This window comes from Chrysochloris asiatica, unplaced genomic scaffold (assembly GCF_000296735.1).
Source record: "Chrysochloris asiatica unplaced genomic scaffold, ChrAsi1.0 scaffold00055, whole genome shotgun sequence".
NCBI classification, from domain to species: domain Eukaryota; kingdom Metazoa; phylum Chordata; class Mammalia; order Afrosoricida; family Chrysochloridae; genus Chrysochloris; species Chrysochloris asiatica.
In genome coordinates this window covers 4,692,121-4,717,425 of record NW_006408573.1, presented here as the reverse complement: position 1 = coordinate 4,717,425, position 25,305 = coordinate 4,692,121, and the positions used below count along the sequence as shown (strand labels likewise).

At 42.9% G+C, this 25,305-nt stretch overlaps 2 protein-coding genes across 2 annotated transcripts in view; both read right to left on the bottom strand.

Moving 5' to 3' along the window:
- LPCAT2 (lysophosphatidylcholine acyltransferase 2) overlaps positions 1–25,305 on the bottom strand; it is a 133,743-nt gene that overhangs the window by 16,615 nt on the left and 91,823 nt on the right. The window contains exon 12 of the mRNA XM_006863526.1: positions 3,061–3,159. Within this exon, the coding sequence (XP_006863588.1) occupies positions 3,061–3,159 (99 nt within the window). The remainder of the gene's footprint in view (positions 1–3,060; positions 3,160–25,305) is intronic.
- CAPNS2 (calpain, small subunit 2) lies at positions 13,133–13,882 on the bottom strand. The gene has a single exon (XM_006863525.1). It carries the CDS (start codon positions 13,880–13,882, stop codon positions 13,133–13,135), a length of 750 nt encoding a protein of 249 aa, XP_006863587.1.

The window sequence follows — 25,305 nt, the reverse complement described above, 5'->3', positions numbered from 1 at the left end:
CGATAGTACTCAAGGAAGAAGTCCAAACTGCACTGAAGGCATTAGTGAAAAACAAGGAAGGCAACAGGAATTGATGGAATACAAATTGAAATCTTTCAACAAACTGAAGGAGCATTGGAGGCACTCACTCGTCTATGCCAAGGAATTTGGAAGACAGCTGCCTGACCAACCAATTGCAAGAGATCCATATTTGTGCCCATTCCAAAGAGAGGTGACCCAGTGAAATGCAGAAATCATTGACTAATATCATTAATATCACATGTTAAGTTAAAATTTGGCTGAATATCATTCAAAAATGGCTGCAACCAGTATATTGACAGGGAACTGCCAGAAACTCAAGCTGGATTCAGAAGAGGATGTGGAACAAAGGATATCATTGCTGACATCAGATGGATCTTGTCTGAAAGCAGAGAATACCAGAAAGATGTTTACTTGTACTTGGTTGACTATGCAAAGGCTTTAGACTGTGTGGATCATGACATGCTATGGACAACATTGGAAAGAATGGATATATCAGAACACCCGATTGTGTTCATGAGGATCCTGAACATAGACCAAGAGCAGTTGTTCAAATAGCACAAGGGGACACTGAGTGGTTTAAAATCAGGAAGCGTGTGAACTAGGGCTGTATTCATTCACCATACTTAGTCTGAAAAGCTGGATTATGAGGAAGAGTGTGGCAACAGGATTTGAGAAAGATTTATTTACAACTTGCGATATGCAGATGATACAGCCTTGCTTGTTGAAAGTGAAGAGGACTTAAAAATGCTAATGAAGATCAAAGACCACAGCCTTCAGTATGGATTGCAAATCATTATAAAGAAAAGTATCCTCACATCTGGACCGATAAACAACATCGTGATAAATGGACAAAAGATTGAAGTTGTCAAAGGCTTCATTTTGCTTGGATCCACAATCAACACTCATGGAAGCAGCAAGAAATCAAACAACTACATTAGGCAGATCTGCTGCACAAGACCTTTGTAAAGTGTTCAAGACCCAAGACATCAGTTTGAGGACAAAGGTGCGCCTTACCTAAGCCATGGTATTTTCAATGGCCTCATATTCACGTGAAAGTTGGACAATGAATAAGGAAGACTTGTAGAATTGATTCATTTGATCTATGGTGTTGGAGAAGACTGTCTGAAGAACATACAAATCTGTGTTGGAAGAAGTACAGCCAAAATGCTTCTTAGAAGCCAGGAAGGCAACACTTTCTCTCTCATACTTAGGACATGTTATTAGGTGGGGTCAGTCCCTGGAGAAGGACATCATGCTTGGTAAGGTGGAGGGTCAGTGAAACAGAGGAAGAGCCCCAACAGAATGGATTGGCACAGTAGCGGCAATGGGCTGGAGTGTTAACAACTCTGAGGCTACTGCAGGGTTGGTCAGTGCTTAGTTCTGTTGTGCATGAGCTGGAACTGACTGGAGGGCACCAATCAGTAACAACAATACAATGGGATGCAATCCCGTTAGGAAACATTTTCTTTGTCATGTAAATGAGCCCTATCAATGTTTTAAATCTACTCCTTTTGAGCGATAAAATGAGCAGATTAGGCACAGAGAAGCAAGCACAGGGGGGAAGATTTGCGCCACGTGGAGATTGTCAAGGAATCAAAGAATGCTGGGTCTATAGAAATTGAAAGAGATCTTCCCCAGACATGACAAACACAGAGAGAGAGAGCCTTCCCCCAGAACCAGTGCCCTGAATTTGGAGCTTTGGTAGCGCAGTGGTTATGAATCGGGCTGCGAACCACAAGGTCAGCAGTTCGAAACTACCAGCTGCTCCGCAGGAGAAAGATGAGGCGTTCTGCTCCTGTAAAGATTAACAACCTAGGAAACCCTATGTAGGGTCACTATGAGTTGGAACCGACTCCACATAACATACATAACACATAACAACAACAACGTCTTCCTACACTGTGAGAAAATAAGGTTCTGTTTTGTGCTGGTTACAGAAGCACAAAGAAGCTAAGATACAGTGGGATCTTCTTCTCCAGTAAGGAATAGAGTCATCTCAGGAAGTGGTTAACTCCTGAGGAAAGGGGAACAGGAAAGGTCAGATGCTGGCATGCTGGATAGAAGGAAACAGACCAAGTGGCTGAACAAGAAGAGGTCAATATAAAATTTTCTATATGTAGGAAGATCAAGTTTTTGATTTGAGAGCTGACCTCACAAGCCTAAAACATCCTGTTTAAATACTAATTAGATCAAGCACCTTTAATCTCAGAAGAACCTCTCCTTTTGTACATGTAGGAGATAAGTGTAGTCTGCATTTTCAACAATTCATATTTCCACGAAGCTTTTATAAGGACCTGGACCATGGATTTTTATTCATTTCGTAGTGCTTACGAATTGGGCTGCGAACCTTAAGGTCAGCGGTTCGAAACTACCAGCTGCTCCGCGGGAGAAAGATCAGGCTTTCTACTCCCGTAAAGATTTACACCCTCGGAACCCCTGTACAGGGTCGCCATGGGTCGAAACCGACTCGACGGCACTTAACAACAACAACAACAACAACAGCCCCCAATTTAGCACCCTGTATTACTGTAAAAATATACGAGTATATGATACTGCAAGAAAATAAGCAGAGTGAGGATTTATGATGGTGTTCACCTGAAACCACCCCGACAGAAGAGACCCATCAGAAACAAAACAAAACCCCCACTTCAAATCTGAGTGAGAAAGTAAGGCTGGATCAGGACTCTACAGATGCTGAATTAGGACGACTAGTGACAGGTGGTGTTTATTTATAGACCTCATTTTGGGGTTTCAAAATGGGGAGGCTGAAAAGAAATAATTTCAGTGAATTTGTTAAATCACCCGCTTTTCAATCTTGATGCTGTTAACGAAGCTGCTTCCACATGGTGCTATGCTTAAACGGATGCTTGTGTTTTCTTTATTCTCAGTAGCAATTGACTTAATGACATTACTCTCGTATACATGTCACAGCAGATCTATAAAGTCACGTAATGGATTCACTGATTTCCAAATAATACACTTAGAGTCAACACTTGTTTGTGAGGCAGACCGAGATGCTTTCAGCGGGGCTGACAGTACCTTAAATGCCACCTGGATGATTTCCTCTGTGTTGGCAGGGTTGCACAACACAGCCAGGCCAATCACATACTCGCGGAAGTCAATGCTGCCATCGTGGTTCTGTGAAAGGAGGGGAGAAATCAATGAGGACGGCCATTAGCTGAATTATCACTCATCAGAGCTCACAAGGTGGAATTCAGGTATACCAGCCAGCTCGCTGTCTTCATGCACTGAAGCTAATTAGATATAAGTTCACAGTGAGCTTGGCAGCAAGCAAGTACCCACCCATCCCCATTTCCAGAGGGAAAAATATTCTTTCTCTACATAGAAACCATATAAGAGCATTTTATCACTGGAGACTCGTTGTCGTTGTTAAATACCGTGGAGTCAGTTCCAACTCAGTGACCCTGCACAGGGTTTCTGAGGCTGTAAATCTTTATGGGAGCAGGACATCTTTCTCCCGTGGAACTGCCGGTAGTTTCGAACTGCTGACTTTGATGTTGGCAGCCCAACTCATAACCACTACGCTACCAGAGCTCCTGGAGCCTCTTAGGGTGTCCCTATAATGTCAGAGTGGTTCTTTGAGCTCAACCCTAATGGGAGTCTAACTGGGAGGCAGGTCAGAGACCAGGTGGGACCAATCCATTCATTCCATCACGAAGGCCAGTATCACACCTTTATGAACTAAAGGGCCACGAGGCATATGTGGACCACGGGAGGGAGAAGGAAAGGGCAAACTGAGACCTTAATCATAGTTACATCCTTTCTTTCTCCCAAGCTTAATTTCCAGTAAAACAGAAACAGCTGGAGCAAATCTGGGACGCTTCAATGGTCCCTTGGGAACATCAGACCCAAGGAGAGCCTGAACTTCACAGACGTTGCTCCAGCTAAGCCTCTGGAAACCAAACACAAGATGCTAGTATCTGCAGGTGTCAGTAGGCATTTCATGGCATTATAAAAGAGGAGACTGGCAATTAGAATCCAGGTTAAACAGAGTTTATCCTACATACTAACTACTCACCTACACAGAAACACAGAATGGAAATGGATACAAAATAGAGAGCTTAAGAAAGGGAGGGAGAAAGGCAAAGTAGAGGAAAGAGCTGAAGAAATAACTAAGCGAAAAACCTAAAAGAAGGAAAGGGAGAGACAGGGCACATGAAATGGAGAGTGGAAAAGAAAGATGAAGGGTGAAAGAGAATGTTAACACACCCTCTAGTTCCAAATCCCAGAGGGCAGGGTCACTCTGGCAGCAAAATCTCCCCAAAGATGAATGTCAGATAAACTATAAACTAGTAACAACAAAGTTAGCACAGTACTTGACAGATTAACAAATAATGTTTGCCATTTGTAAGATTGCAATCTTTAATGATGATTCTAAGATTACTGATCTATAGATATGACTCAATATGGGGAATTTCTTCTGCATTCTGTTTTCTCTACTAAACAACATAGAAGTCTTGAATCACAGTTCTTTAATTAATCACTGGTTATTTATGGGCCCTGATAGTATAGTTGTAAATTATTTGTAAAACCAGAAATACTCCTTTGAACTTCTGTCCCGTCTTTATTGCAAGACATTCTTTTTTTTTTTTTTAAATAAATGTTTTATTGTGTATTGTGTGATAGTTAGTTTTACATTCATTCTATCATACATCATTTCACTGCCATAGTTACCATCCCATCCATGCATCATCCCCCAACTAAAGGGTATACCCTGCAAGCCCACCACCCTCCCCCACCCCCACGGTCCTCAGCACACAGCCCCTTTCCCTCTCTGGATCTCAAGTCCCCAGCCACTCCATCTCTTCACGTCATCCTCTCTGTCTCCATCTCAGGCCTCACTGCTTCTCTGGGTGGGGTCCCGCTCTCCGCTCTTCTCCATTGATGGTCCCAGGGCCCTCCGCTCCTAGACTGAAAGGTTAATCACTCCCTTCCTTGCTATAAAATATCCACCTTTACATTTCCAGTCCTCACAATCAGTCCTGGTAACAATTATTCACCACTGCATCACAAGAGACCCATCTGCATTTCTTTTCATTAGCCTTTCCTAGATAGGTTGGATACTACTCACTGGACACTCTACCATCCTCCCGCCCTGTGGATCTAGGTTCCTTCTTGAAAGCTTATAAGCCAGTCACTTCTTATCTTTGTATCCCTCCCCCCATTTTGGGTAGCCAATGTTCAAGTTGCCCATCCCTATCCACTCTTTGTGTGGAGGGGGTGGGAATAATTCTTGGAGCTGGACTTTGTTTCCTCTTTTGAGCTACTGCATTTATAGGTGTAGGTCAAGTTCATCAAGTTGCATCAGATGACACTTTTTTTTTTTCCTCTTCTTTCTTCCTCGGGTTGAGTTCTGTTCATCCAGTCATTGAAGCCAGGTCAAGTGGGTATCATGTGCAAGTGTGGGCGTTCCTGTGTCCGTCCGCCTTCTTCCTATCGGCTGGTCACTTCGCTCTCCACTCTAGTCCTCTGTGGCTGTGTCACTGACTCTGAGCCCATGAGTCCCCAGGTCCTGCCTTGCTGCTGGGCTACCAAGTCTCCACCCGGGTTCACAGTAGTCTGCTGAACGATGCAGGGCTTAGCTCGCCGCTTCATTGGTGTTCTTCGGTCACTTCTCTTTATGGATGATTGTGTGGTCCCCCAATCAGAGTGTGTATTTCCATTGCGTCTTAGTCTTGGGAGAGGATTTGCGCTGAGAGGACCCAGCCACTTGCCTTGATGTCTCCTGGGCTAGCAACTTCCTTGTTCTTGTGGTAGCAGTCGGACTGCCCTTACTGTTCTGTATTTTTCCTGTAGGTCCTTCTTTCAAGAAGTGTCTTCTGGTTTTCTGGCTGCTCCAGGCTGGTCTGCTTGCTCTTTCAAGAGGAAAGTTTCCCAAGACATTCAATTTTTAACTAGCACTGGACTGGTAACCGTAAGGTAGGCAGTTCAAACCCACCAGCTGCTCTTGGAAACAGTATATTGAGGGGCTATGGTCGGAACCAACTTGAGGGCATACAACAACAACAAACCCTATACAGAATGCAGGTCAAATACTCAATTTTCAGATAAAGACATAGAAACGCAACAGACTCTTAATATTACAACTATTTACAGAACAAGGTAACGGTTTTCATTATAGTAAGCACTGGATTAGTACTGGGCTGTGAACCTCAAGGTTGGTGGATTGAGCCCACCAGCCATGCCACAGGAAAAAAACCACAAGGCTTTCTGCTCCTTGTAGGTTTACAGCCTTGGAAATCCTAAACAGGTTGCTATGCTACGAGTCGGAACCAACTTCAAGGCCCTTAACACGCTAGGCACTTTGACTGACAATAGAATGTGAAAGGCACATTAATCGCCTGAGAAAGTCTACAGACATTTCCATCCTAGAAGTGTAAAGAAAACACAAAGCAGCAGAGAAGTGTTTCTGAGAGATTCTATTATTGGATTAATAAAATAAAATGCTTTCAGGGTTCTAAATTTAGAATAACATTTATAACTGGAAGGAATCTTAGAAACCATCCATTGCAACTTCTTTTGCTTTTTTAAAAGCTTTTATTGTGACTTGAGTGATAGTTTACATGGGAGAACACTGGTTTTGCACTCAACCAACTGTATTTTGCTTCATTGCAATGATTACAATCCCCTTCATGCACCACCGGTTAACAAGATTTGCCTCTATTTTCTCTCTCTCTTTTTTATCCCCCCCAATGTAACAAAACCACGCAGGAACATATAATCATTTAAATAACCAAAGGGCTCATTTTGTAAGCCAGCCTCTTGACTGTTAGCATACATCCTTTCTCTTTCCATTGGTCTAGAGTCCTCAGATGCTCTATCTCTCCATGCCATCAATCTCTGTCTCCATCTCTGGATAGGGTCCTACATTGCATTTGTGCTCTTCTCCCTTGATGGTCCTAAGGTCCTCTGTTTCTGGACTGTAAGATTAACTACTTCTCCCTTTTTGTTACACACATTCTACCTTTACAGTTGTGGCCATCACAATTAGTCATGATAACAATTACTCGCTAATGAATCAAAAGAATCTACCCTCATTTCCTTTTACTAGACCCATCTAGACAAGATGAAGACTATTCAGTGGGGATTCTACCTTTCACTGCATGCTTTGAAACTAAACTCCCTCTTGAAAACTTGTAAGGCAGCCACTTTGTGTATCCAATATCTAAGTTGCCTGTCCCTATCAACCCTGTGTACTGAGGGGATAGGCTTGATCCTTGATGTGAAGACTCCTTCCCTCTCAGTTGGTATTTTGAGATACTACATCCATAAGTATAAGTCAAGTTCATCAAACTGTAGCAATTTATACTTCTTTATTTTCCTCTAGTCAAGTTCTGATCATCAAGCCATTGAAGCTAGGTCATATGGGTTCTATATGCACGTTTGGGCATTCTTACATGTTTCCCTCCCAGTTCATATCAGCTGGATGCTTCACTCTCAGCTCTAGCCCTCTGTGGCAAGGTCAGTGTCCATGGGCTTAGGAGTTCCCAAATCTCCCCAAATTTTGGTTCAACCAGCCCTTCCTCTCTCTCATCTCAAGGTCAGCAGGAGTCTATGGAACATGGTCAAACTCAGTCCATATCTTCATCACTGCCTTTCCCCCACTTCTATTCCCAAGTAGCTCGGGGTCACCAGCGAGCTTACATGCCTGCTCGTGTGTGCCCTTTGAGTTTCAGTGTTGGAAGGGGACACCTTTTTACTAATGAAAAAGCTGAGATAGAAGTTTTATTAGAGGTCACAAAAACTCTTTTTCCATAGTGTCATCAGAATTTAGGTAGTCTTACTCCTGATCATTAAAACTCAAAAACCTACCAAATTCCTCAGAGAGAAAACTCAACTAAAAGAAAATCTAGATAGGAAAATATTTTCTGGCAACATTCCAAAGGAGGAGACCAGCTTTTTTGCCCCATAGGACAGAGTAGATTGCCTTACAGAGTTTTCTTTTTGTTGATTTACGTTTCATTGTGAATTGGGTGAAGGTTTATGGAGATCAGTTTTCCAGTGAATAATTCATACACATTTTGCTTCATGTCAGTGATTGCAAACCCCACAATGTAACCTCAATCATTCCACTTCCTTTCCCGGTGTCTCCCTTTTCCATTCTTCCGTCTTTCCTACCCTTCTGAAGTTTGTCCTTGGGTAAATGCTACTCTTTTGATCTCAAATGGTTGGTTTTTCTAAGGTGTGCGCCCCTCGATAGTGTCACTGTTCCCTTTATAGACCTAGTGTTTGGCTGGAAGCTGTGCCATTGGGGTGGACTGAGTATCAGGCATGAAGGCTAAGGGACACAGTCTTGGGGGTTCCACCAGTCTCTATCTGACCAAGCTTGACTTTTTTAAAAAGGATTTTTCTCCCACTATCCAGGACCTTCTGATGTGTTCTCTTCAGAGCAGTTGGTTGTGAGAACCTGGCACCACCAAGTTCTGGTCTCAGGATAATGGAGACTGACGTTCGTTGTGGGTTATTAGTCCATTAGGCTAGTTGTTTCCACGTGTCTTCGATTTTCTTTACTTGTCTTTCCTTCAGACGGGAAGAGACCGATAGTTGCACCTTAGCTGACTGTTCATACGCTTTTAAGACCCCAGTCACTACTCACCCAAGTATGTTATATTGTCAATTGCTCTTGGTGTCCCCAAGACTATGATCCTGAGCCCCCAGCCTCAGTGACTCATTCTCCCAAGGTGTCTGGTTATCTCTAAGAAGTTTTTTTTTTAACTTTGCCCCCTGTATGCTGGTGTGGCGTTATGAGTTACTGCGCTGAACTGCAATGTTGGTTTGAACCACAAAGTCAGCAGTTCAAGTTCACCAGTCGCTCCTTGGAAACCCTATACAGGGTTGCTATGAGTTGAAACCAACTCGACGGCACAGAACAACAAACAACAAGGGTCACTGAGACCCCAGGCAGCGGGCCATGGATCCTTGGCACGCAGCAGGATCAGAAAAACACTAGAGTATCTGCCAGGGTTCCAGTGAGGACATGGCACCCAACACCTTTCCACCGCCTCAGTCACACCAGTCCAGATGCCAGCGCCAATGGGACATTCCAGGCCGCCTGTCACAAACAGGTCATTTATAATTCCAAAATGACTGTGAGGCTTGAGTATGATTCTTAGGGGTTTGTTTCCTAAGGTTGTTACATAATTAGAACTTTAAAAAATTTTTCATTCACATGGAATCAAATCCTTTTTAAAACTTCTTAAGATTAGTAATATTTAAGGCTATGGTTATGAATACATTTTGAGATAATGAGGGCCCACAGATAGGGACCATTTCTCTTTGTTGTGTGAAACTGTTGTTATAACTGATCTAACGTCATCTCTGCAAGTGAGAAATAAAGTGTCCTCCAAATAATTTAAATGATGCTTCCATAAACTAAAAAGGAGTTCTGGTGGCATAGTGGGTTACACGTTGGGCTGCTAACCACAAGGTCAGCAGTTCAAATCCACCAGCTGCTCCTCAGAAGACAGACAAGGTTTTCTGCTCCCAAAAAGATTTACAGCCTTGGAACCTTGTACATGGTTGCTAGGAGACTAGACGGCACACTACCACCACCATCACCACCACCACAGGAAACAGAACTTACTGTGTGGTATCCACCAAGAAAGTCTTCAAATCAGTAAAGATAATGGATTGTCTTATCAGTATAGTAAAGATGTATTGATACATCCAAACTGTTTAAATACTATAAATTCCCAACAAGGAAAGAGGTGTTGTGTTCACTAGAATGTTCTGAGTAAGAGACTATTCCTGCCCATGTACATAATTGTATTACTAATTTTTGTGGAATTAAATTGCTTTAATCCACTTATTCTTAAAAGTAAATACTTTTAAGAGGTAATTCTAAAGGAACACTAATATGATTAACCCACTGTTGTCAGAGCAACCCTACAAGACAAGTAGACCTGCCTAAAGGGAGCATCTGGTGGGTCTGAACCACAGACCTTTGGATTAACAGCCACGTGCTTTAACCAGGGGTCTTCAGATCATCAGTGGTAGTGGTTGGTGGAGTTAGTTCTGACTCATAGTGACCCTAGAGAGGATTTCCGAATCTGTAAATCTTTACAGGACCAGAAAGCCTCATCTTTGTCCTACAACACAGCTGGTAGGTAGTTTTGAACTGCAGACCTTGTGGTCAGCAGCCCAACTCATAACCACTACACTATCGGAGCTCCTTCAAGTCACTAGGCACATTAATCACCCCACAGGTGATCCCACAAATATTTGTTAAGGATCTACTGTGGGTTCGTTGTGCAATACCAGCAACAGACATTTCTGATTTGGTTGCAATATAAATTCATTTTATAAATACATGCACTACTCAAAAAAAAATTAAGATAGCATACAAACGCTGAGTGGTTTGAGATGTTTGCTGTTCTTTGGTGCAGAGCACACAGTTCTTTGTTTTGCTGTTACAGGGTATACTGTTAGGAGGTCAGATCAAGATAAAGGTGCTTTTCAAAATCATATGACATAGTTTGAAATTTACAAATGTAGAGGATGCAACATCACATAGTTCTATTACTGAATATTATTTTAGACTTGCTTACTGTAAAAATCACTGAATGGTAGAAATTAAGAAATAATGGGATGGATTTGCATGAGTCACAGACCTTCATTTTAGGCTATCGATGTTGTTGTTAAGTGCCGTCAAGTCGATTCCGACCCATAGCGACCCTGTACAGGGTTTCCAAGGCTGTAAATCTTGACAGGAGTAGAAAACCTCATCTTTCTCCCGCGAAGCGGCTGGTAGTTTCGAACCGCTGACCTTAAGGTTCACAGCCCAATTCATAACCACTATGCTACCAGAGCTCCTTAGGCTATCAATAGTCCTCCACATTATTGTTGTTAAGTGCCGTTGAGTCGGTTCTGATGTACAATGACCCTGGGCGGCTGGTGAGTTTGAACCACCGACCTTTCGGTTTAAACCAACCTTGCAGTCCAGTGCATTATCCTGCAACACCACACCAGAACTCCAGTCTTTCATATTTGTTGCTGTTGTTGTTGTTAAGTGCCGTGGAGTCAGTTCCGACTCATGGCGAACCTGTATAGGATTTCAGAGGAGCGGCTGGTGTGTTTGAACTGCCAGATGTCTATATACTTACACAGTGAAAATGTGCCTTTACAACACTAACCACTAGATAAAAACTACACAGTGCCAAAGATTTGATTACTTAGAAAAATTCAGAGTTTGGACAAATTTTCTAGTATTCACTCTGGGTATTGTTTAAACAAACTGGGTACAAATTCAGAAGAGAAACTTAGGTAACCTCAGTTTCTGTCAGCTTGGGGAGAAACATACAAGTAGGCACTCCCTTTGTTTGAGAAGTGCGAGAAATACTAGTACTCCCAGTGTGAATAACTGTCTTCATTTTTATGTTGTTGTTGTTGAGTGCCGTTGAGTTGGTTCTGACCCATTGCAACCCTGTATAGGGTTTCCGAGGAGCGACTGGTGAGCTTGAACCACCACCTTGCAGTTCAAACGGACTTTGCAATCCAGCGCATCAACCCACAGTGCCTCATTTTATTTAAAATAAAATGAGGGAATAAAGTGTGACAGCATTGTCCTTTTCACAATCATCATGTGGAAAGGTTAAATTCTAAATGGAATATCCTGACACCTTAAAAGATATCTCAGCAGCTTTCCCTTCTCCTGGCTACTCTCCTACTATGGTGGAGGTGGTGGTGTGCTGAGGAGTTGGTTCCGACTCACAGTGACCCTATGTAGGGTTTATGAGACTGTAAATCATTATGGGAGCAGAAAGCCTCATCTTTCTCCCGTGGAACTGCTGACCTTAAGATTAGCAGCCTGACTCATAACCACCAAGCTACCAGAGCTCCTCTCTCCTACTGTACTCATGCTTAATCTAAGTTGTTGTTGTTGTTGTTGTTAAGTGCCGTCAAGTCGATTCTGACCCATTGCAACCCTGTATAGGGTTTCTGAGGAGTGACTGGTGAGCTTGAACCACCGACCTTGTAGTTCACATGGCTTTGCAGTCTGGTGCATTAACCCACAGTGCTACACCAGGACTCCACTTTAATCTAAATGGGGTTATTATTCTAAATAGGGAAACGGGAATTAATGTGTGGCTGCTGCCAGCAGCCTCATTCCTTCCATAAGCACACCTGGTCTAAGTAGCATCCCAGCCCTGGCGTAAGTCCTAGGAAGAAAGGAGATCTCTGCACTCGGCACAGTTCAGAATCACATGCATTCGTGTTTCATAAATATCAGATGGTAAACACAGAGGACAAATGCCAAGCTCTCCAAATTTCACTGGGGGCTGTGAACGGGCAGGGCAAGACATGACAAGACAGAACATCAGCTGGGCCTGCCTGGATGTGTACCAAGCATAGTAGGCGTCATGGTGCTGATTAAAGCAGTCAGAAACATCTTGAAAAACAGGGACACCCTTTATTCCCTAATGCCCATGACTCTCTTGAGAAACATCAAAAAACAAAAGAGTAGTTAGATGCTTATTTTACTAGAGAAACAGAACTGAAGAATTTTAGATAGTTGCTCTACTACTGAAAAATGCTTCCCTGATATGAAATTGCTTAATTTCACATTTCTGAAGCTATTTCTCTATGGTTCAACAGAGGGCTTTTCCTGGAAAGCACTTTTCACATTACTATAATGGAAATACCAGATGTAAAGTTAAGAGAAAAACAGATTTTGAATTTCCCTTCTCACCTTTTTAAAGAGATAAACATATCTCCTGAGTGCGTCCTTGATTTATTCAGGGAATTTTCAACATTTCATTCTTAAAAACAGCAACAACAAAGTTCTTGCTCCTTGGAATGATTTATCCAATAAGCAATAGCCATTAAATATTTACTCCATTAGGGCTCAGCCCTACAAGCTCCCCCATCCCCATTACATATATAAATCTACATGAAGCAAGTATCTCAAAAAGCTGATATACAAACCAGATCATTTCTCATGAACAATCTCTTTTAATGAAGTAATAAAAGACGGCACAAGTTCAGAAAAAGGGAGCGACAGATGTGGACAGGTACCAGCAACCCTGCAGACGGCTTGGCTTAGCTCTCGGCAGTCCTGTTTTCTAGGGTGGGGTCAGCCTCCTCAGTGCCATCAGGAATACATGGTCAGCTGCAGCCATTCTTTGATAGACACCTGAATGAGGCCATCGGCATCTCGATCCAGAGATTTGAAGGCACGAAACATGGCATCGAGGCGAACGAGGCAGCTGATGAAGTTGTTAAAATCCATACTCCCATCCTCATCGGCATATCTGCGGACAATCATCTGGTAGAGTTGCTCATTCAGCTGGAAGCCTGCTGCCTGCAGAGCCCCCCGCATCTGAGAACTTGCCAGAGACCCGGAATGGTCACTGTCGTATTGCTTATAAACGCACTGCCATTTCTTGATGTTGTTCCACAGATACTTAAACTCTTCGAAGCCCAGCTTTCCATTCGTGTCATTGTCCATGACAGACACTATGCTACGGCATGTGTCAAGGCTGAAGCCATCGGTCTTCAGGTCTGCGTGCTTGGCGATGACTTTGTTGAGGATATTCATCAGGTCAGTGGCACCTATCTCCATGTCCGGTCCAGCCAGTTGCATAAATTGTCGCCGAAACCGCTTAACTTCTTCGCTTTCATTGGCCTCCACATTGGTGAAATGTTGCTGCGTGGGTGGGGGCTCTGGAGTATACTGAGCAGCTGCTGCCTCACTGATAAAATTCACAATTCCTCCAACGATTCCTCCCAGGTTTCCTCCTCTGCCTCCTCCTGCTCTTTGACCACCTCCTCCAAGAAGGCCTCCAAGAGCTTCTCCAAGACCTCGATCTGCCCCTTCCAACAAAGCCTTTGCAAGAAACATGCTTTCAGTTTAATGACCGAGTGTAACAGCTGCCAGAATCTTGGAGATGGCGTGGAGCGAGCCGAAATGGAGTCTATGTAGCTCACATGTGGAAGAACTGGCTTTTCTCTACCTGCTTACGAGGCGGAGCCACACCCTGTGTGTGATGTCTCACGTTAGATGTGAGATGCTGGAATTCCACTAGGTCCTAGCACCTGACAGTTTGGGGAGGGACTCAATGAAAAACTGCTTTCTATTCTTCTAGATAAAGATTCACAACCAATAGCATGGAGGACACATGTGAAGACATAATATTTTAAAAAGGAAAAATATAAAGCTCCACATTATATCCTAAAAAATATTGTAAAAACTATACCAATATAAAAATGAACAGTTGCATAACTCATTGATTTCTTTGTTTTCTCTGTCTCAACATCTGAAAGACAGCATGTATGAGGGGCCTTCAAGAAGTTTGAGGAAAAATTCCTTTATCTTTTATTCCATTTTTCCATGAACTTTTTAAAGGTCTTTCAGATTTTCCTAACAGGAAAAGGCAAATGACTCATGGATTTCTTTTCTAAAGAATTTTCATTGTCAGAGCAGAACTGAAGAATTCTTGGATGCTGGAAGGATCCTCCTCCTTCCACTAACGACGTTCTCAAAATTCAATGCACCTAAGAAAAACTTGGGAGGGGAATTTTTATTCAAATGCAGGTCCCCTTGTGCCTAGCACAAACATTCTGATTCAGTAAATCTGATATGGGGCCCATGAATCTACATTTTGGAACCTTTATGAAGTGTAATATTTATATATAACGTATATACATATATCAATCACAAGTATATAATTCAAATAATTTAAAAAAACATACATACCATACATGTCACAGCACGTGGGTCAAGAAACAAGACATCAGCAGTAGCAATGAAACTCTCCTCCTTCTGTGCACTTAACTCTCCTCTCCCAAGGGTAACTGCTCTCCTGACAGCTAACACCATAAATTAGTTGTTATTGTTTAATTTGTGCCTGTTTTGCACATAAATAAATGGGATGATATAGATAGATTTGGAGTCCTGGTTTGGCACTGTAAGTAAATTCGCTGGACTGCAACGTCAGTTTGAACCACATGGTTGTTGCTTCAAGTTCACCAGCCAGCCGCTCCTTGGAAATCCTATACAGGGTCGCTACGGGTTGGAACGGACTTGATAGCACTTAACAACAACAACAAAGTAAGATTTGTGTCTAGCTATTTCGTTCAACGCTGCATCTGTGAGATTTGATTTTATATTTTTAATAGCATCTTTAGATGAGTCTGTAAATGGTCCTAGACAATACTTTGACAATATTACCCTTAATTATAGTCAGGCAATTAGGTGGTACAAGTGGCTAAGTACTTGACTACTAGCTGACAGGCTGGTGGTTCAAATCCATGCAGAGGCACTGTGAAAGGCAGGTGTGGAGATCTGCTTCTGAAAGCTCCCAGCCTTGGAAGCCCCATGGAGCAGTTCTACTCGGCACACACAAGCTCACCCCACCATGAGTTGGAATTAGCTTGAAGGCAACTAAAAACAGGCCTGGATGCTACCCCGAGTCACAGTGTAAGCCCTCACTCACTCATGAAGATCGGATGCACACAGCCTTCAGTATGGGTTACAACTCAATGGAAAGAAAACAAAGATCCTCATGATAAACTACAATACACACCACCGTGATCAACAGAGAAAATAATGAAGTGTGAAGGATTTCATTTTACTTGGATTCATAATCAACACCCATGGAAGCAGCAGTCAAGAAATCAAACCATGTATTATTGCATTGGGGAAATATGCTTCAAAAGACCTCTTTAAATCTTAAAAAGCAAAGCTATGACTAAGGCCCAACACAACCCATGGCATTTTCAGTCGTCTCATATGCATGTGAAAGCTGAACAATGAAAAGTGAAGAATGAACAATTGACACATGTGAATGATGATATTGGTGAAGAGTGACCAAATCTACCAGAAAAACAACCAAATCCTTCCTTAAAGGAAGTACATCAGAAAGCTCCTTAGACCTGAGGATGGTGAGCCTTCACCTCCCTTACTTTGAGGGGTCAGTTCGTGGAGAAGGACACTATGCTTGATGAAGTAGAGGGTCCGTGAAGAAGAGGAAGACCTTCAATGAGATACACCGACACACTGGCTGAAAATACAGACTCAAACATTACGATTATGAAGATGGCACAGGACTTAATGACTGAATCATTGTATCACTTAGCACTTAGGGCCCCAGTTTCTAATCTGCAAAATGATGATAATAATATCTCCCTTCCCAAATCACAATGATTCAATCAACTTTATTGTGTCTGATGACTTGGGCTCAGTGTTTAGGATATAAGTGAATATATCAGACTTGCTGTTTTCGAGGATCAAGATGAATTATAGTCAACTGGCTATAATTACAATCAGAAATGCTAAACTCATATTTCTATGTTTACTTCTCTATTACATTTATCCATAATATGGCTTAGTATTGGGATTTCATAGGATTCCTCTGAAAGATACAAAAATACCCTAGGTAAGGAAAGAAAAGTATAGAGAAGTTACGCTATGTAGCCAAAGTCACACAGCTAGTATTTTGTAGTGTATTATCCTATCAGTTTGGGTATCCAAAGGCTCCTGGGTGGCACAAGTGGTTTGCCGTCAGCTGCTGACCTAAATGTTGGTGGTTCAAATCTACCCAGATGCTCCACAGAAGTAAGGCCTGGTGATCCACTTCTGTACAGATTACAGAAAGGAAGTCTTATGGCGCATTTCTCCTCTATATCATATGGGGTCACCATGAGTCAGAGCTGACTTGATGGCAACAGGTATTTTGTTGTTTTTTTTTTTCATGATGCCAAAATGCGGAGCAGTGAATTCTGCTAAGGCCCAGAAGAGACAGCGTGTAGGCTCAACTGAAGGCTGAGTCTGAGTGCTCCAAATAGACACAGGGTGTGGAGAGACAGTCTAGTGAAACCAAAGAAGAGCTACAACACGTGAGGGGTCCAGAGAAGGTGACCAGCCCAAGGGGACTAGAGTCCATTCCTGGGTGTAAGAGAAGACCAAGACAGGACAATAGGACGGAACTGGATTGGAAAGAGTCCGTCCCACAGAGAGTGGAAACCACTACAGACTCAAGCACGACATCAAAAGAGAATTAGGTATAAAACTGGTAACTATAAAACTCTAGGACTAAGGAAGGAATATTCTAGATAATACTAGGGAGATAGTAGTAGAAGGCCCTGCCCTGTTTAAGACACTGGAGCAATGGCCTGTCACCTTCTGCATACCCCATGGCTTGTGTAAAACTCTCCAGTGACTGGTTTAATTTTGGTGAGTACAATAAAATGGTCTCTGTAAGCATAAAAGGCCAAATGTCTTCCTTAACCATATCAAAGAAGCATCCCAAAAGAACTGCCTTACTTTGGGGGGACCTCAAGGGGCTATCTGGACTCAGACAGACTGAAATCTGTTCACATAAAGCTTCTCTCAGAGGAAATTACATGAGTTTATTTTTTATAAAACTGAAAATTAAAAAAATGAGTCTCCTTATGGCTGTTAGAAGGGTTTGTTTGTTTTTTTGCTGAGGTTTAAATCCAATTCCTCTCATTCATTTTCTGTGAAGATGGAGGGCATTTGGCTAGCAGTTTCTCATAAGCCATCAGAGAATAAAAGTCTATTATTAGATTAACAAGCCTTTTCTTTTCTGAACCATTTAATCCCCCAAGGCTATGGATGAGAAGATTAATAGCAACTTTACTTGCTGTCTCAGGGAACTCTACTGTCCAGATCTGGAGAAACAGGTTAGGGGAGAGGCTGCATCTAGTGGATAATTTAAACCCAATCTGAAGAGAAGAGTTATTGAACTTAAAAACGTAATGGTGACATATGAATATTCTAGCAGCATTATTTATGATCGCCATAACTGGATAAAACCTGAATGCCCACGGACTGGCGAATGAACAGACAAAATGTGGTATAGCCATACAATGGACTCCTATCCTATCCACAATAAAAGAGAGCTACTGACACAGGGGAAGACATTATGCTACGTGAAAGAAGCTAGACACAAGAGACCATACACGGCGCCACAAAGGCAAATCTAAAGAGAGAGAAATTAGTGGTTTTCTTTAACAGCTGATGACATGAGAGGGCATGGAAATGATCTGAAACTGAGTGATGGCAATGGCTATACAACTTGGAAAATCTACCAAAAAATCATTGTACTCTTGAGATGGGTGAGTATAATATGCAACATATAGCTTGGTTGTTGTTGTTGTGAAGTGCCGTCAAGTTGGTTCCAACCCATAGCGACCCTCTATAGGGTTTCCAAGGAGCAGCTGGTGAGCTTGAACTGCCGACCTTGCAGTTCAAATGGCTTTGCAATCTGGCACATTAACCCACAGCGCCACACCACGACTCCATATAGCTTGATAATGGTATTTTAAAAAAAAATCACAGGTGACAGTTTGCAGTAAAAAGAACACTGAGTGAGGAGTCATAGTCTCTGTCCTGCAACTCACTAGCTGTCACCGTAGGCATGGAACTTTCTCTCCTGGGCTGGTCGCCTTCTGCACAATCAGGACAATGTGGAGCTTAGCACCACAAGCCCCTTCAGCTCTAAAGCACTGGGTGTGGACCTGAATGGGTCATGAGAACAGTGACAAGGTCATTCTTGGAGGGAGGTGGGTCTTCTGGTATCCAAGCCTTGTTAGGCTATGTAGGAATCTAATCTTTATCTTAAGTCTGGGTCTATGGCCTTCAAAGACATGGTGAGTTTCCCTTATCCCTATTTTTACATTTCCCAAAGTATTCCCAATTGGGGAGTAGTTAATTTTACAGTCAAGAAACAGAGGATCCTAGGACCATCAAGGGAGAAGAGAACAAGCAGAATGTGGGACTCTATCCAGAGAAGCAGTGACACCAGCGATGAAGACATGGAGAGAGGGAGCAGCTGAGGACTCCAGACTCATGGAAAGAGAGGCACTGAGTGCTGGCGGCCAGGAGGCAGGCTTGCAGAATGTGCCCTTTGGTCGTTTAAATTATTATATATTCCTGAGTGTTTCTGTGTACATCCCCCACCCCACCTCACCCCACCCCCGAAAAAAAACACACAAAAAAACAGAGGGAATGGAAACAAATACTGTTGAATGATGATGCATGGAGGAGATTGTAATCACTACAATGAAACGATGGTGTAAAGCCGATGCTATTCAATGTAAACTATCACTCAGTTCACAATAAAAAAAAAAACCCAAACTATTCTTAATTGCCTATTTTCAAAGCTACTCCTGAGAGTAAGTACACTGCTCTCCCACACAGAGCTCCCAGATGGGAGACTGGACCTGGTCTAAGGTAACAGAATTTACCAATCCCACTGTGGGTGAAGCCTTTGTCAAGTGGAGCTCTCATGTAACTGCAATGTAATCTGGACCAGACTTTCCTAATTTATTGATGAGGCTGCCATGTTGAATGATATCAAACGCCTTTCTGAAATCCATATAGATAGCATCTATTTCTTTTATCATCTTGGACTGTCACTCCGTCCTAGGGGGAAATTAAATTGTTCTGCACAATCTGCTCTTTATAAAGTTCTGCTCGCTACTTCCTTACGTTCCCGGAGGAGGTCTGTAATCGCTCACTTGTTTGAGTATGAAAGTTAAGTTTTAATTGCTGCAATCTCCTTTCTGTTTCTTCTATGACATATTTTAACGAGAAGCCAACAAAACAAAACAAAACTATAATTCTCACATTTAAATGGATATTTCTAGTGTAACAACATATGCCAAGAGGAAATATTACGATAGACTAAATAGGAAATTAAGTCAATCAGAACTGAAGGAGGAAATAGCCAGACGTATAGGACCACCAAACTTTCAGGACTAATTGTACCACTGGATACAAATGCTCATCTGCCCCACACAGGAAGCTATGGCCTTTTCCCCGCCCAGTTATACAAATTATAGAAGCCCTGATGGCACTGTAGGATAAGCACTGGACTGCTAATGACAAGGTCGCAATTCAAACCCACCAACCGCTCTGCAGGAGAGAATGAGACTTTCTGCTCCGGTAAAGTTTTACAGCCCTGAAAACCCTATGCAAGGTGGCTATGAGACGGAATCAATGAGAAAATAGTGGGTTTGGTTGCTATATAAACTGTAGAGAGTTCTGCCATGCAGTCAATTGCTTGATATGGTCTCTTAGCTCTTTGCAACTTTCACTAAATGAGAGGATGATGCTGGTGGTTATTAAAGTGCCTCTGAGGAGCTTCTGACTCACAGACCTTAAGCATCTTTGAGGGAGCAAAAAGCCTCATCTTTCTCCTGTGGAGCACCTGGTAGGCTCTAAGTGCCAACCCTGTGGTTCACAGTCCAGTGCTTATCCTACCAAGTCACTGTGCTCCCCAAATAAGTGGGCAGTACTATGCAAATGTGAGTTGTCTGTGGCCCACAAAAGGGAATGAAGAGCTTGCTAATAATGTAAACAAAGTACACAGCACCCTTGTAGGGTGGATTACGCAAATAAGGTGTCTGAAATTCTAATTATTATGTGGGAATTGGTTTGTTTTGCCATCCCACAAGGCTTCAAATGTCCTATCTCCCAACTGTAAATGGGCATCTCACGACCATCAAGAAGCACCAGGTCTAGTGCATGTTTTGGATGCGAGATGCCTGCACCAAATAACCTCCTGGACCCAAGAGACAGATGGCTGTGGCACCAGAGGTGGTGACAGACACGGCAGCAGAACCAAGAGCTCAAGGCAGAGCAGTGGGCTTCCTGGTCCCAGAGGGAGAGAGAGGGCTGAGTGTCTTCAGTGGGGAGGCTTGCTGTTGGAGTGGGTTGCCGCCAGACACATAACTGGGGGTTTGCCAATCTGAATGCCTTTGGGCATTTATTAGCAGAGCTAAAAGAGCTTTGACACTTACCCAAGGGGTACTGGTATGGCATTGTAAGATAAGCACTGCAACACCACTAGGTCGGTGGTTCAAGCTTACCAGCCACTCCTTGGAAGCCCTATACAGGGTTGCTAGGAGTTGGAACCGACTCAAGGGCACTTAACAACAATACCTACCCAAGCAAGGCAGTGTCCTGTAGTTGATAGGCAGAGGATACTTGACCAAAGAACTGTGTCCTGAGCATTTCTGACCATGAATTATGACCTTTTAACTTCCCTAATAAGCCCCACAATTGTGAGTAGTGTCTGAGTTCTGTGTGGCCATTGCAGTGGATGATCAAACCCAGCACAGAAGCAGATGGTGCCATGGAGGGATGGTTGGTGTCTGATAACAAGGTTGGAGGGTGGAGGTATGTCTCACCTCTGCTTCCTAGGAATCAGTCTGGGGCTGATACTAACAGCGATTCTCCTCCTCCTCCTGGGAAAATCCAAGGTGGTTAGACACCATTCCCACACCATTTTTGTAATTTCATGTGTCAAATCCTGATTAACTGGGATTGGAATCAAAACAAGTTCTTCTCACATGAGCCCTGAGACACTTTATTACACATCAGATCTGCACTGCAGATTTAAAGCATAGGAGACTTGTTTATCTTCAATCACTTAAGCCACCTAAGTGCTCTGGCCTACCTCTCAGTATGAGCAGAAAACTACACATTAAAGCACTCTACCTTGTCTGACAGGAATGGGCAAGCAAGACCGCTTGTTGATATTGGCACTCAAGATCTAAGACTTGAATTGATACCAAGAACAGAGCAGACAGGAAGAACCTGGGATAAAGACACACATTCATTGCAATGAATGTGAAACAGTAATAAAAGATCTCCAGAAGTTTACAATAGCTAAAAGGCAGGACTGCCAAAGTGCCAGAGCATACACAAATGGCTCCTGCCTAATACTGAAACAAAGGACACAATGACAGAAGAAGTGAACACTAATTGGAAGACAACGCTAAGTACTAGACTGCCAACTGTAAGTTCAGCAGTTCAAACCCACCATCTACTCTGCTGGAGAAAGATGAGACTTTCTGCTATCATAAAGATTTACAGCCTCCGAAATCCTGTATAGGATCGGTATGAGTCAGGAATCAACTGATGGCAGAAGTCCTGTTTTGGTTCATTTTGGTGGTGCAGTGGTTAAATGCTGGGCGGCTAACTGAACAGATGACCGTTGGAACCCACTAGACATTCCATGGGAGAAAAGATTTGACAATCTCTTCTGTGAAGCAGACGGTCTAAGAAACACGACGTGGCAGTTTGACTCTATTGTGTCCGTATGAGTTGGAATCGACTTCATGGCACACAATACAAGATGCATTCAGCTGCCAGCTAAAAGGCTGGCAGTTCAAATTCACCCAGCAGCACAGAATGAAGACCTGGTGATCTGCATCTGTAAAGGTTACAGCCTGGAAAATCCTATTGTCATTTACTGTGAGTTGAAATTGACTGGATGGCACACAACACCACCAGCCTTTACAGAAGTTTGCTGGCCCCTGAGAGATAGTTTAGCTACTAGTGAGTATAGGAGGCAGCTTCAAAAACTTTGTGTAAAAATGGAATGAAAAGATGAAGGCCACCTTGTCAGATGGACCCATGAGCTGAGATGCAGTATTAGAGAGGGTATGACCTGCTACCAAGAGACAAGGGATAGACACGTAGTATACTGTCCAGCTAGCAACAACAAATCTGTGTTTACTGAAATATCTGAGGATTTTGCTCAATAACAAAATGAGCAACGATGCTGTTAGGGGCCTTGCTAGACACTGGTATAGCCCAGAAGTGACTGTGTTGGGGTTATTTCTGAGTTTGCCAATGTCATTTCTTACTACTGTTAAGTGTTCTTAAATCCCTTCAAATACACTGGCAAAAAAATCAAGTATTTAAAAATTGAGCCAGGCATACAGCAAATGTTGAGAAGGCACTGTTTTAAATCAACATTGCAACCCTTGGGTCTAATTCAAATAGGCATGGGACTCATCACCAATTGCCTCTGATCTGAGAGGTCAGTACACATTCACACACACACACACACACACACACACACTCACACAAGATAAATTCCACTAAAAAATAAAAAGGATCTTTTTGTTTCTAAAGAGATGGAACCTCTCCAAATGGACGCATGGCTCCGAGGGAAGTGGGCATGCTTTGTTTGGAACACGAAGGCTGCATTTCTGTGGGACTGTCACAATGGCTGCCATCACATATCTGAAAATCTAAAAGAACACGTCAGAAGACGCTTAATGGGTAGCAATTTTTCTTAAATGACAGATTGAGAGGAAAACCATCATAATGTTTTTGTAGACTAGCCAAGAATGCTGATGAGGAGAGAAAGTAAGCGAACAGTGGAGAGATATTCAGGGCCTCCCCTCCCCCCGAAAGTACCAACCACAACCACATTGTTGGGGTTGTTAGGTGCTGTTGAGTCGGTTCTAGCTCATAGGATCAAGAGGGAAGGGGCCATGGGAAGGGTGTAGGGAACCTTCTGTCTTGCCAGCGTTTATAGCTACTGAAAGAGCAACAGGAACCCTCCCCAGCTCCCCTTCCTCCCTCCCCCATTAGGCATTGAATTCAGCAAGATAAGTTACTCTGAGAGAAACAAACTGTGAAGTGACTAAACTTCCTTGCTTTTCCCATCAAACATTCCTAGGCTTCGTCATTTAAACACACAGACAGCAGGCCTCTCAGGGGCCTGGGTATGTGCGTGGTGTGGTAACAACTGCGCAGTTTAGGGTCCCAAAACAAAGCCTGTCTGCAAAGGCACAGACATGCAGTTATGTTTAAAATACAAAGGAAGAGAGAGAAAGATAGAGGGAGAGAGAAGAGAGAAAGAGGCACAGCGAGAGCGAGGGAGCAAGAGAGAAAGACAGAAGGTGGAATGCATCAGTCATTAATTTTTCAGACTATTTTTCCTACCTGTCCGTACGCTGGAGATCAAAAGAAAAGTGCTTTAAAGGCCAGCTTATGGTCTACATTTAAAGCTCAGCCACAACATACAAAAGAGAAGTGCAGAAAACTCAGTGTCGATGATTTGTGAGCAGACGGAAGCAGTCCGTGGGATAAGGTCATTGAGCAAATTGGCTACAAAGGCCCACCAGTCCCCACTGCCTGGAGCCAACTGTCTTGCTCTAATTCAAAGAGAGTGAGTTTGGCTACCTGGAGGCTCAGAAGATTCTAGTACTGGCATCAAGTGCACTTAAGGATGAGACAGAGGGACTGAAACCCGGGCCATATATGAGTTAGTCCATGGCACATAACCACCAACACCACCACTCTGTGGAAAATTCTTCTAGAGAATTTATTTGAATCCTTTGGTTTACACGTTCTTCAATGCCGAATATTCCTATACTTAACTGTGCTTTGAAACAGTGAGGCTGCTGGCTGCTATCATTAGTTATTGAAAGACAAAACTGACGTCCTAGCCAGTGTCTAACTGTTCACAATGACAGGTTGATACAGGAAGGACAAGACAGCCTCTATAGGTGTTATTTTTTATTTTGATTAAGAGTCCCCGTGAGCACGACATTTAAGACATGATGTAAACTTCCTCTTTAGTCCCTGCTTCATGTCCCTTCCCATTTCCTCATCTCCGTCCTTGTTTATATGTCCCTGCCACAATCCTTCCTGTCAAAAGAGTCATGTTTATAGAAACTTTACTTACAAGTACGCACAGAGCTTCTAGAGCCATAGTGGAACATATGAGACAAATCTCATAAAAAGCCTAGTAGCAATACAGATGGCAAGGCACCTCAGATATTTTATCTTGTGCATTTACATCCAATAATATACCTCTCCCTTCCTTAAATATTCACTGCACATCTAAGATACAACTACTGGTCTCTTTTTATTCAGAGCAAATGAGACTGAAGGAAACCAAAGACTCAGAGAACTACTCCACAGGACTAATCATCTACCTCAGGTATGGGGAACTTGCAGCCCGCGGAACAAACACAGTTCTACTCATCATGTTGTTGTTGTCGTTAACTACTGTTGTGTCGATTCCACACACAGCGACCCTGTATAGGGTTTTCGAGGAGCAGCTGGTAGGTTTGAAGTGCTGACCTTGTGGTTTGAAGTCAGGTGCTGATCCTACAGTGCAACAACAGGAGTCCCACATGCATACTGTTGGTGTTAACTACTGTCCAGTTGATTCCGACCCATAGCGGCCCTGTATAGGGACTTTCTAAGGAGCGGCTGGTGAACTTGAACTGCTGATCTTTCAGTTAAAATCGACTTTGCCATCCATTGGGTTAACCCACAGCGCCACACCAGGACTCTTAGCGTGAATTAATTAAATGTTTGACCAAATATAGCAGGCTAATTTTTTTTTTCTCTCTTAATTTTAGAATTCTTATTTAATTGTAAGTATCCTGGTGTTGCGCTGTGGGTTAATGCGCCAGACTGCAAGGCCATTTGAACTACAAGGTTGGCAGTTCAAGCTCACCAGCTGCTCCTTGGAAACCCTACAC